The sequence below is a fragment of the Geotrypetes seraphini genome, chromosome 5, assembly GCF_902459505.1.
Source record: "Geotrypetes seraphini chromosome 5, aGeoSer1.1, whole genome shotgun sequence".
Classification (NCBI taxonomy): domain Eukaryota; kingdom Metazoa; phylum Chordata; class Amphibia; order Gymnophiona; family Dermophiidae; genus Geotrypetes; species Geotrypetes seraphini.
Window position 1 is genome coordinate 135,998,227 of NC_047088.1, and position 13,737 is coordinate 136,011,963.

A 13,737-nucleotide genomic window follows, 5' to 3' on the forward strand; every position below is an offset into this window, starting at 1 on the left:
TGAGAAATATGTTGAACAAAAAGTTTACATCCAAATTTACCTTAATGGATCTCGTTGCAGGGTAACTCGCATTCAGACTTCACATTTTTTCTAAATTATGTTCTTAACAAAAGATTTAAGGTCAATATCCACATAAATGATGGTTCAGTCAAGGAGCCTATCCATAATAGTGGTCTTATTTTAGAAGCCCCATTTGCATTTTGGAGATTTGTAAACAGCATGTAAACATCTATCATGCACAGATGTCTAAATTCTGATTTTACAAATTTAGGATGTGAATGTCTAAAACTGAAGAATTTCCAATAGGAAGGGGATATGGGTAGGGCATGTTTTGGGCAGGAGTATGGTAGGCCCAAAAATACATGTATGTTCCCCATTTCAGAAGAGGAATGAATGTGTATGTCCAAAAAGATAGATGTTGGGAGTTAGACCTGCTACCCAGGATGTCTGGCTTTCAGAAAAATGCTCCTATTGAGCAGTACCACAGTTACTTCTTTTATCTTCCAGTGATTGGTGTTCTTCTGAAAGTGATACTAGGCTATATGACAACTTTGGGAGAAATAGATGTCACATTTTTCTAACATGGCTGACACAACCATTTATGTTCCAGCATATAAACATCTATATTGCCATTATCCCAGGACAAGCAGGCAGCCGATTCTCAATATATGGGTGACATCATCTACGGAGCCCGGATGTATACAGCCTCGCAAGCAGACTTGCTTGTAGAAACATAGAAGTTTTGAGTCAGCCGCACCGCGCATGTGCGAGTGCCTTCCCGTCCAGCACAGGGTGTGTCTTCTCAGTTTTCCGTGGAGCTGAGAAATCTGTACTTTGACACTCTGTGTTGAAAATCGTTCGCTTCGTACCTTCTCTCACTGCGGTTTCTGTTCTTTTTGGTCACGAATAGCTCTATTACTTTCTTTATTTTCCTTTTCCAAAAAAAAAGAAGACGTAATTTAATTTTTTTCTTCATTGACTGGCGGGCCAGGCTGCGCGGCCGCAGCCTGCGGGCTTCGACTTCGCAGCGGCTATCTTACCTCCTATGTCCAGGCCAGTCACGGTCTACAAGAAGTGTAGCCAGTGCCAGCATGCAATTTCTCTCACAGACCCACACCGCTGGTGCCTCAAGTGCCTTGGGCCTAACTAAAATCCGAAGTCGTGAGAGCGCTGTGCTACTCTTCAACCTCGAGCCCTCTAAACGTCATAGAGTTTTAGTGGAGAAACTCTTCAGGATGGACTCTTCAGCGACACCCTCGACCTCGAGTGCTGCCTTGGTCCCACCTTCCAGCGAAGGTCCTCCTGCTTCCACGACTCCGACCTCGAGCTTCACCAGATCGTCCTCATTTGGATTGTCTTTAGCTTCAAGTACACCTGCTTGAGCTCCCCTCAGGTCAGATACCTAAGCAGAAGGTTCCTGCGGTGGTCCTCAAGCTTTCCAAGACCTCCAAGTCCAAGCACATCTCCATTGCCACCTTGGAGCCTTTAGCCTCAGCAAGTGGTCCAGTTTTAGACGCGGATCCACCTTTGCAGGCTTCTCTCCAGACCATGTTGGAGCAGCATGTTCAAATATGGTTCTGCCTCGACACTGCCTCCTGTTATCCAGCCTGGACAATCAGCAGTCTCCCGCGAGGTTGAGTCCCTGCCTGTCCCTCAAGCTGAAGCTTCACACTCTATGCAAGGGGCAGAGTCTTTGCGAGTGTCTGGTCTGGCATCTACACACTCTATGCAAGGAGTAGATTCTTTGCGAGTGTCTCGACAGGAATTTTCATACTCCATACAAGGAGCAGAGTCTTTGGGAGTGCTTCGAGATTCCCTAATCCAATCCACTGTGTTTTGATCTACAGCTTCTAGCCCTATCCATTTACCAGCAGCATTGCCTGTTTCCATACATAGGGCAAAGTCTCCTCGATCCTCGAGACCTGCTTCCAGACACCACTCTTGTTGACGATTGAGGCCTTCATCGAGACATCCATTGAGGTGCAGATCTTCTTCGTCTAGGCCTTATTCCAGACCTTCCAGCTCTTTGAGGCCTCCAACTCCTCACTCGGTCACCGCTTCTGGAATCTGAGGAATCAGCTGCTTCCATTGCCTCCTCCAAGTCTCCATATTCTTTGGATTGCCACTTCTCCATAGAGGCTTCACCTTCATTCTCGAGGTCATCGAGTCCCTCACGAGGCAGGGCCTTGGCGATCAGCTGTCTTTTCTTCCTTCCTTCGTCAGATGGCTGCTGACCTGGAAATTCAGTTAGATGCTGGCTCTAAATACTCTAACGAGTATCTCGAGGTCATGCATCTACCTCAACCTCCTGCAGAGTCACTTAAGCTTCCTCTTAACAAGCTTTTGTCTTAAAATTTCAAACGTCTGGAGACAGGCAAATTGGACTCGAGGTATAGAACTCTGCATTGCAAAGGGTTTGAGAATTCACAATTATCTCACCAATCCCTCCTTGTGGAGTCTTCTCTAAAGAGGACCCATCCTTCTAGGGTCTATGCTACAGTTCCTCCTGGAAGGGAGGGTAAGACCATGGACAAGTTTGGACGCCGTCTATATCAAAATGCTATGATGTCCTCCAAAGTCCTCAATTACAATTTTGTCTTTGTTACGTATCTCAAGTTCTTTATTGATCTTCTTCCAGGTTTTTTGAAGAACCTGGATCAACATAGACATTTTGAGTTCCAAGAAGTCACTGCTACTTTGTCACAACTCAGATTGCATCTTCTCCAGTCATCTTATGATGCCTTTGAGCTGTCAGCTAGGGTCACTGCTTTCTCTGTAGCAATGCGCCGCTTGGCCTGGCTTCGCACCGTTGACATGGATCCTAATCTTCAGGACCGTCTGGCTAACATTCCTTGTCAAGGCAATGACCTCTTTGATAAATCCATAGAGGCTGCCACTAAAAAGTTGTCTGAATATGAAAAATCTTTTGCTTCCATTTTCAGACCAAAGCCAAAGTCAGTTCCTGCAAAACCTTCACGCCCTACTCCAGTTTTCTAGAGACGTTATACTCCAAGGGCGGCTCCATACACTCGAGCACCACAAGAAACCCGCAAGAATACTCCCAAGAAACTGCAGCAACAGAAGCAACAGAAATCTCAGCCTTCTGCTGCACCTAAGGCTTCGCAGCCTTTTTGACTGTCTAAAAAACAGAGCATAACCTCCATTGTTCTGCCTCTGTCCTTCCTTCCTCTGTCCTTCTTTCCCCCCATAGGAGGACATCGCCATCATTTTTACCACCGATGGGAGACCATTACATCCGATCTCTGGGTGCTGTCAATAATCAGGGAAGGATACTCTTCATTTCATTCAGGATACTCCAAAAGAGTATCCTTCCAATCCATCCCAGACCACCCTTCTTCTTCAGGAAGCTCAAGTTCTGCTTCGTCTCCATGCCATCGAGGAAGTTCCCTTGAAACAGCAGAGCAGGGGGGTTTACTCCCGTTACTTCCTAATTCCAAAGAAGACAGGCGATCTGAGACCCATTCTGGATCTCAGGGCTCTCAACAAATTTCTAGTCAAAGAAAAATTTTGCATGTTGTCCCTGGCGTCCCTTTACCCCCTTCTAGATCAGAACGATTGGTTATGTTCTCTGGATCTCAAAGAGGCTTATACTCGCATCCCCATTCATCCGATTTCTTGTCGGGTGGGGAATCTGCATTATCTATACAGAGTGCTACCCTTTGGCATGGCTTCATCTCTCCGAGTGTTCACCAAGTACCTGGTGATGGTAGCAGCAGCTGTAAGGAACCATGGTCTTCAGGTGTTCCCCTACCCAGACTACTGGCTCATCAAAGATTCAACATCTCGGGGGGGTTATTGTAGCGAACCAACGGACTATGTGGTTCCTACAAAGCTTGAGATTCAAAATCAACTTTCCCAAATCCCAACTTCAGCCCTCTCAGAATCTACAATTCATTGGAGCTATTCTGGACACTGTCCAACTAAGAGCATTCCTTCCGCAACAATGTCTGGATGCTCTTCCTCAACTCTTGTCATGCAGTGTCTTCCCGCTCTTCGATCTCAGCGAGACATATGATGGTACTACTAAGTCACATGGCCTCCACTGTACACATGACTCCATTTGCCAGACTTCACCTCAGAATTCCTCAGTGGACCCTGGCATCTCAGTGGACGCAGGCTTGCGAACCACTCTCTCGACACATTACAGTCACTCCTTCGTTGAGACAGTTTCTCTGCTGATGGATGCTCTCTTCCAATCTCTCTAGAGGCTTGCAGTTTCCAACGCCCCCTCATCAGAAGGTCCTCACAACAGATTCCTCGACCTACGCTTGGGGGGCTCATCTCGATGTTCTCCGTACTTGAGGCCACTGGACCAGTAGGGATCGTCAGTGTCATATCAATCTGTTGGAACTCAGAGCAATCTTCAATGCTCCTAAAGCTTTTCAACATCTTCACGAACAGGTAGTCCTCATTTGGACGGACAACCAAGTCGCCATGTACTATGTCAACAAACGGGGGGACGGGATCTTCCTCCCTTTATCAAGAAACTCTGAAGGTTTGGGACTGGGCAATCCTTCACAACACCTTCCTCAAAGCTGTCTATATCCAAGGGGTGAAAAACTGGCGGACAAATTGAGTCGTCTTCTGCAAGCTCACGAGTGGACACTCAATTCCTCGCCTCTTCATCACATTTTTTCGCAGTGGGGAATACCTCAAATAGATCTTTTTGTATCTCCCCACAACCACAAACTGCCTCAGTTCTGCTCCAGGATATATTCTCCTCATCGCCTCGAGGCAGGTGCTTTTCTACTGGAATGGACAAATCTTTTTCTGTATACATTCTCTCCATTCCCTCTCATTCTCAAGACTCCTTTCAGTTTGAAGAACGATCATGCCACCATGATTCTGATAGCCTCAAAATTCCTCCTTATCTTCTGTTCTGATTACCTTTTGCACTTATCCACCTCTGGCTTCAAGTCTACATCGATCCGAGTCCATCTCAGTGGAATTGCTGTTTTCCATCAGCATATTGAAGGGAAACCCCTCTCTGCTCATCCGGTGGTTTCCAGATTTATGAAAGGACTTTTCAACGTCTAACTTCTTCTCAAGCTGCCTTCAGTGGTTTGGGATCTCAATGTTGTTCTTGCTCAATTGATGAAGCCTCCATTTGAACCAATGTCTACGGCTCATCTTAAGTATCTTACTTGGAAAGTGATTTTTCTCATTGCCTTCACATCTGCTAGATGAGTCAGTGAGCTGCACGCATTAGTTGCTGATCCACTTTCACAGTTTTCCATCATGACAAGGTGGTCCTCTGTACTCATCCTAAATTCTTACCTAAAGTGGTTTCTGAATTTCATCTCAACCAATGTATTGTACTTCCAATGTTTTTTTCCAAGACCTCATTCTCATCCTGGAGAATCAGCTCTTTATACTTTGGACTGTAAGCGTGCTTTGGCCTTCTACTTGGAACGCACCAAACCACACGAAACTGCTCCTCAACTTTTTGTCTCTGATCCAAACAGGTTGGGACATCCCATCTCTAAGCGTACCATCTCCAACTGGATGGCTGCTTGTATCTCTTTCTGCTATGCCCAGGCTGGACTACAACTACAGAGTCGAGTCACAGCCCACAAAATCAGAGCCATTGCAGCTTCAGTAGCTTTCTTCAGATCTACACCTATTGAGGAAATTTGCAAAGCTGCTACCTGGTCCTTGGTTCGTACTTTCACCTCTTATTATTGTCTGGATGTTTTCTCCAGATGGGATGGCCATTTTGGTCAGAGAGTATTACAAAATTTATTCTCCTAAATTGCCAACGCTCCCACCATCCCAATCTGGTTAGCTTGGAGGTCACCCATATGTTGAGAATGTGCTGCAGCCATTCTCTCAACCCACTCACCTCCCATGGATGGCTTCTCTGCTAGCTATCTTATCTGAGGAGACTTGCCCTGTGCTGGGCGGGAAGGCACTCATGCATATGCGGTGCGGCTGACTCGAAACTTCTACGTTTCTACAAGCAAGTCTGCTTGCGAGGCTGTCCGCATCCGGGCTCTGTGGATGACGTCACCCATATGTGAGAATAGCTGCCTGCTGTCCCTGGATAACAACTGTTACGGTAAGTAACTGTGGTTTTTGTCTGTGGGACTATATGAGCCTTTGTTTCTGTGTTGCCCTTTTGATATTTTAGACATCTGTTTTTCTAAAATGGATGTTAATGCTGTACTTTGTTGGCATATGAACATCCATCTCACAATGTATTTTAGAACAGGCTCTATGTAGGCAGATATTTAATGAAACTTCAGACATCCCAGCTGGGACGCCTAAATTCTAGTTTGAATGCCCTCTTTAAATGATGTTCATGTGAAGTTTTCTGTTTTGTTGCACTAAAGTCTCTATTTGTATTTCTCAATGCAGAAATGCCAGGAATGGGGCCCTGGTGTTAAAAAAAAAAAAAAAAGTCATAAGGATAGAATAGAATAAAATCTGAAGCAAGACTACAATTTTATCACATTATTTTAATAAATATAATTTTCATGTAATATCTAGGTTTATATTAATACAAATTCCATTAACATATATCTCCTTGAAAGCAACATATTCTCTTTAACAAATACATTAGATTTTGGCAGTAATGCATCTGAAAACACACACTCTTTTAAAAAGCCACATGACAATTACCCAGAAGCCCATAATTTGGCTTTGTAAAAGAGGGCCTAAATGATTTGTTTTAACTCCATGGCATTTCTGCATTGAGAAAAAGTAGACTTTAGTGTAACAAAAGAGTGCAGCTCAGCTAATAGAGCAAGGGAGAATTCTTTAAGATTAATTCTTTGCAGGCTAGTTTTCCTTGAAACCTGTGACTTAGAAACCATTTGTATTTGATCACTTTAATTACAAAATATCCAAATTAAGTAAAATATCAATGTCATGTCGCACATCCCATCGGTAATATCGTAGTATTAACCACCTCAGCCTGTTAAACTTGTCTTTTTTTGTTTCACAGCAAGTTGCGGCGTGGTGACAAATTCACAAGTATTGAATTCCTGAGCTCACCAATTTTTAAAGAAAAAAATAACAAAACTAAGAAAAAGACCAAATCACAAGTTCTCTAAGAACTGTTCTGTGCTCAAAAATCATCTGTATCTGTAACTGTATATTGAATTATCAGTGTGTTCTTACTTGGTAGTAATCTTCAGTGCTAACTTTGCTATAGGTAAGGGCTATAACATTAGGTCAGTGATGGAACATAATTGAAGGATCTTGGCTTAAACGTTCAGGCCTAGTTTCTTTTTAATTCTTATTTTTTTTGTTTTAGTTATATAATTATATGTACATTAATCTATACTGAAGATTAGAGAGAATGTTGTACATTTTTGCCTTATCAGATTGCAAATGTAATTAATAAAGGAAATTTTAAGATCTGCTTTGTTTTTTTTGTGTATAGGCTATTTCATGTGTGACTTGTTTAGGAAAATTGAGCTATATGCATAACTTTATCCAGTAGTTGCTTTGGGGTTGTGCTGTGGCAATTTTTAATGGGAGAAAACTGGAAGGCACATTGGGAGCCTATTCTGTATTGGAAAGTAGACACCTACTTTCCTTTATAGAATAATAATTGCACTTATCCCAGGACAAGCAGGCAGCATATTCTCACATATGGGCAATGTCACCGACGGAGCCCCGGTATGGACAACTTAAAAAGTGCATCGCCACATTAAGTCTTTAGAAAGTTTGCGATAGTCCGAACCGTGCATGCAGGAGTGCCTTCCCGCCTGACATGGTTGAGTGGTCCCTTAGTTTCTGCGGAGCTAAGACGACACGTCTTCAATCTTCCATTGCCTTCCTGCTCTCGCGGAACTCTGACTTTTTAGTCAGTTTTTGTTATTTTGTTTATTGTAAAAAGAAAAAAAAAAAAGTAGTAAAAATTTTTACTTTTTCCCTTTTGCGGGTTCGGCCCGATGGGGCCTACTCTTCCACCTTGGCTTCGGGCTTTGATTTTGCCGAGATGTGTTCCCATCAATGTCACGTCCGCAAATGGGTTTTAAAAAGTGTGGATGTTATGCTCGCCCCATTTCAATAGCTGATTCACACCGCTGGTGTCTCCAGTGTCTGGGGCCTGAGCACCATCCAGAGATTTGTTCCTGCTGCTCGTCGCTTCAGAAGAGGACACTTATGAACCGCCTCATCCAACAGAGACTCCTTTTCGACGCCGGTATAGAAGAAGACTCGACATTAGTCTTGGCGTCAATGTCTAAATCGACACCGCAACTCTTGACAAGCCGGCTAAGAAGCCTTCCCCCACCCCAAGGAGATCCAAAAAGCACTCCACTCCGATTCGGCCTCCTCATCGCTGGAGCATAGAGCAGCACTGAAGGTACCAGCTAAAAAGCCAGCGGTACCGGTACTCACTCTTAAACAGCAGATTAGGGAATTGCTGCAAGAAGAATTAAAGGAGAAGATCCAGCTGCTCATGCCGACTCCCATGTCGACATCGACTCCTCCAGTGCCGATCCGGTCTGAGCCATCGACACCGGTTGCTTGTGTTGAAGAGTCTCCTGTAGCAGCGCCGCTTCTAGTGTGGGAACCGACACCGAATACTCGTCGACGCCTGAAACAATGTCGGTGAGATCTGGAAAAGTATTACGAAAGTCAAAGCATCTGGAGACTTCGGTACCATCTGCTCGACATCGACCCCGAACTACAAGAGATTCAGATCTTTGGGGGAATTCTGAACAAGAACCTCTTCTCTCTAATGAGGAGGGTTCTTCAGAAGAAGATTCTACTCGCCATTGTTCTCAAGAGGCTCCTTTACCATCTGAAAAAGCTTCTTTTGCTAAATTTCTCAGGAAGATGTCTGAGACATTATCCATCCCCTTGGAGGAAGATTCTAAAAAATCTAAGCAATTCCTGGATGCCATGGACTATGATCAGCTACCCAAGGAGTTACTTAAACTTCTCCTACATTATATTCTCAGGGAAACTTTATAAAAACCTGGAAAACCCCCTTACCATTCCGGTGGCTCCTTGTAAGTTAGACTCACTTTATAGAGTGGTTCCTATTCCAGGTTTTGATAAACCTCAGTTTCTGCATGAGTCTCTTCTAGTTGAATCCACTTTAAAGAAATCTTCAGGGGTGAGTGTTGATGCTTTGCTGCAAAACCTATAGCTCAACCCCAGTCTCAATCCAGAAGACAGAGACAAAAACAACCAGGTCAACAACAGCAGAAACAGGCTGCTCCTCAGAAATCAACACAGCTTTTTTCACGTGTTCCTTCAGAACATAGCCAATATCAACATTCTACAGCCTATGCCTCCACCCATCGGAGGCCGTCTTCAGCTCTTCATAGATCGCTGGGAGCTCATAACATCAGATCTCTGGGTCCTCAACATTATTCGTCAGGGTTACACTCTCAATTTTCACAGACTGCCACCAGATCATCCTCCAAGAGAGTATGTTTTGGACCCTGCACAGTCCTCCCTTCTTCTGCAGGAGGTTCAATCCCTTCTGCTGAATGCCATCGAGGAAGTTCCCCTCAATCAGCAGAACCAGGGATTCTACTTCCAATACTTCTTAGTTTCCAAAAAGACTGGAGGACTGAGACCCATCCTGGATCTCAGAGCTCTCAACAAATTTCTAGTCAAGGAGAAATTCAGGATGCTATCTCTCGCCCTGCTTTATCCTCTCCTCACTCAGAACAACTGGCTATGCTCCCTAGATTTCTAGGAAGCCTACACGCATATCCCAATTTGTCCGGCTTCCAGAAAGTATCTCTGTTTCCAAATCAATCGCTGTCATTACTAATACAAGGTACTTCCCTTCATGCTGGCATCTTCTCCCAGAGTCATCACAAAGTGCCTGATCGTAGTGGCCACATCTCTCTGATCAGATGGCCTTCAAGTCTTTCATTACCTGGACGACTGGTTGATCAAGGCTGTATCCTCTCAGGAAGTGGTCCAAGCAACATCTGAGACCACTTTCTTTCATCAGATTTTAGGATTCGAAGTCAACTTCCCCAAATCATATCTTCCAACTCAACGTCTGCAGTTCATTGGGGCAATCCTAGAAACCACTCTCAGAGCATTTCTTCCTCAGGATCACCTTCAGGCTCTCATTCCCCTTTGTCAGCAACTGCTTCCTCTACAGTCCCTCTCAGCACATGGCTTCCACTGTTCATGTCACTCCACTGGCAAGACTTCACCTTTGCACTCCTCAGTGGACCCTTGCATCTCAGTGGTCTCAAGCGATGGATTGTCTCTTGCAGCATATATCTGTAACATCATTTCTCCTGCAGTCGCTTCAATGGTGGATGACCTCAAATCTCTCCAGAGATCTCTTGTTCTACTTACCCTCTCGTCTCAAGGTCATAAAAACATAAGAACATAAGCATTGCCTCCGCTGGGTCAGAGCCGAGGTCCATCACGCCCAGCAGTCCGCTCACGCGGCGGCTCAACAGGTCCAGGACCTGCACAGTACTCTTTTGTCTATACCAGTGTTCTTCAACCTTTTTACACCCGTGGACCGGCAGAAAAAAAAGAATTATTTTATGGACCGGCAAACTACTAGGACTAAAATTTAAAAACACCGTTTCCGCCCCATCTCCGCGAGCTCGGTCCCCACAAATCATCTGATCCCATCCACACAAGCCTCAGTTATGATTTTATATTGAATGTATTTTATTAAAGTATAAAAAGAAACAATATTCTGTACAATTGTCATTTTATAAATACAAATAATTCAGAGCAAGGATCAATAAAACCCCTGTCTCCCCTCCCCTTATATCCCCTCTACTATCAAGAAAACTGAACAAGCCAAATTATTACAGAATGCTACACAGAAATATCATGCTAACAGAATACTGAAGTAACACATGACAGGAATAGTTTTAGGGGAGTGCAACTAGGGCAACTGCCCCCTGGTCAGAGAGCGCCCTAAGCCAGCTGGAAGCTAAAGAAGCACTGCCTGGGTTTTGCAGTCCCCAGTTATGTCTAACACCAGCTCTAGCAGGATATATATTTCAAATCTGATATATTCTAATCACAAAATAGAAATATAATTATTTTTTTCTACCTTTTGTCGTCTCTGGTTTCTGCTTTCAATCTTTTTTTCACTCTCTTCCTTCCAGCGTATGCCCTCTCTGTCTCTTCAATCCAGCATCTGCCCTTTCCATCCACTGTCCTCTCCCCCTTCCATATGGTATCTGTCTTCTTTCTATGTCCCTCTCCCCTTTCCATCCAGCTTATGCCCCCTCTCTCCTTTTTACATGATTCATTCCAGCTTCACCGCTCTCTTCATTTTTATCTCTCCTACACCAGATCTATCATCGTTGTCCCTCTGCTTATTTTTCTGCTGACCCCTTCCTATCATCAATCTCTCTACTTTCTCATGCCTGTGTCTCCCCTTCCCCTCCTCTAATCTCTCTGTCAGCTGTTTCCTTCCTTTTTTCATTCTCCCTTCCCTCCTCCTCCTGTCCAGCAGTAACTCTCTTCCCTTCCTCCCCTCCCAGCAGCATCTCTCCGTCTCCCTCTCCAGTAGCAGCTGTTCCTTTTTTTTCCTTGCCCAGCAGTTTCCCAGATTCCTTTCCCTCCTCCCCTCCCAGAAGCATCTCTCCTTCTCCCTCTCCAGCAGCAGCTGTCCCTTTTTTCCTTGCCCAGCAGCTTCCCAGATTCCTTTCCCTCCTCCCCTCCCAGAAGCATCTCTCTTTCTCTTCCCTCTCCAGTAGCAGCTGTCCCTTTTTTTTTCCTTGCCCAGCAGCTTCCCAGCTTCCTTTCCCTTCTCCCCTCCCAGAAGCATCTCTCCTTTTCCTTCTCCCTCTCCAGTAGCAGATGTCCCTTTTTTTCCTGGCCCAGCAGCTTCCCAGATTCCTTTCCCTCCTCCCCTCCCAGAAGCATCTCTCCTTTTCCTTCTCCAGTAGCAGCTGTCCCTTTTTTTCCTGGCCCAGCAGCTTCCCAGATTCCTTTCCCTCCTCCCCTCCCAGAAGCATCTCTCTTTCTCCCTTTCCAGTAGCAGCTGTCCCTTTTTTCCCCTGCCCAGCAGCTTCCCAGACTCTGATAGTGGTTTTCTCCCCTCCCAGCAGCTCTTCTTACTTCCCAGCGCAGCGATTCACGAAGGCAGCCTTGGGTCCTTTGTTGGGTCACGCCGCCTCTGAGGAAAGAGGAAGTTGCATCATCAGAGGCAGCCGCGACTCAGCAAAAGCCCCGAGGCTGCCTTCGTGAATCGCTGCGCTGGGAAGTAAGAGAGGGGAGATAGCCACTGTCGGAGGCTCCCCAAGATCTCTCCGGCCTAGCGCACGCTTCCGATGCTGATCTTGCCGGTCCTGCGCAGACCTGCAGGAAGTTGAAATGAGTCAATCTTGCCGGTCCTGCGCAGACCGGCAAAAATTTTCTGCGGACCGACACCGGTCCGCGGATCGGCGGTTGAAGAACTGTGGTCTATACCCTTCTATCCCCTTTTCTAGTAGGAAAATGTCCAATCCTTTCCTGAACCCCAATACCGTACTCTGCCCTAGTACATCCTCTGGAAGCACATTCCAAGTGTCTACCACACGTTGAATAAAGAACTTCCTAGCATTTGTTTTGAATCTGTCTCCTTTCAACTTCTCTGAATGCCCTCTTGTTCTTTTATTTTTGGAAAGTTTGAAGAATCTGTCCCTCTCTACTCTCTCTATGCCCTTCAAGATCTTGTAAGTCTCTATCATATCCCCTCTAAGTCTCCTCTTCTCCAGGGAAAAGAGTCCCAGTTTCTCCAATCTCTCAGCGTATGAAAGATTTTCCATCCCTCTCCTCTGAACCCTCTCTAGTAACGCCATGTCTTTCTTAAGATACGGCGACCAATATTGGACGCAGTACTCCAAATGCGGGCGCACCATCGCCCGATACAACGGCAGGATAACTTCTTTCGTTCTGGTAGTAATACCCTTCTTGATTATACCTAGCATTCCATTCGCTCTCTTAGCAGCCGCTGCACACTGTGCCGTTGACTTCATTGTCATGTCCACCATTACCCCCAAGTCCCTTTCTTGGGTACTCTCTTTCACTAACATCCCTCCCATCGTATAGTTGTACCTCAGATTTCTGCTTCCCACATGTAATACTTTACATTTCTCAACATTGAACTTCATCTCCCAGCTCGTCGCCCATTCTCCTAGTTTGTTCAAGTCCCTTTGCAATTCTTCGCAGTCCTCTTTGGTCCGAGCTCGACTAAATAGTTTGGTGTCGTCTGCAAATTTTATTATCTCACACTTCGTCCCTGATTCTAGATCATTTATGAATATATTAAATAGCGGCCTGAGCACCGAGCCCTGCGGGACCCCACTCGTTACCCTCCTCCAGTCCGAGTAGTGGCCCTTCACTCCTACCCTCTGTTTCCTACCCGCCAACCAGTTTCTGATCCATCTATGTACGTCTCCTTCCACCCCATGGATCTTAAGTTTCCGGAGTAGGCGTTCATGGGGCACCTTGTAAAAGGCTTTTTGTAAATCTAGATATATGATGTCTATGGGGTCTCCTTTGTCCATCTGTTTGTTAATTCCTTCGAAGAAGTGCAATAAGTTCGTTAGGCACAATCTCCCCTTGCAGAAACCATGTTGGCTGGTTATCAGAAGTTCGTTTCTTTCAAAATGTTCATCGATGTTTTCTTTTATCAATGCTTCCGCCATTTTCCCCGGAACAGAGGTCAGACTTACCGGTTTGTAGTTTCCCGGGTCACCTCTTGATCCCTTTTTAAAGATGGGTGTAACGTTGGCTATCTTCCACTCCTCCGGGATCACACCTGTT

General features: G+C 45.2%; 1 protein-coding gene across 3 annotated transcripts in view; it reads left to right on the forward strand.

Annotated features, from left to right (window-relative positions):
- The window catches only part of LOC117361634, a 156,343-nt gene extending 148,960 nt beyond the window's left edge, over positions 1-7,383 (forward strand). For all 3 annotated transcript variants that reach the window (XM_033947254.1, XM_033947253.1, XM_033947255.1), the window contains one exon: positions 6,968-7,383. In XM_033947254.1, the coding sequence (XP_033803145.1) occupies positions 6,968-7,076 (109 nt within the window). In that variant the 3' untranslated portion in view covers positions 7,077-7,383. The remainder of the gene's footprint in view (positions 1-6,967) is intronic.
- The last annotated feature ends 6,354 nt before the right edge of the window (positions 7,384-13,737 follow it).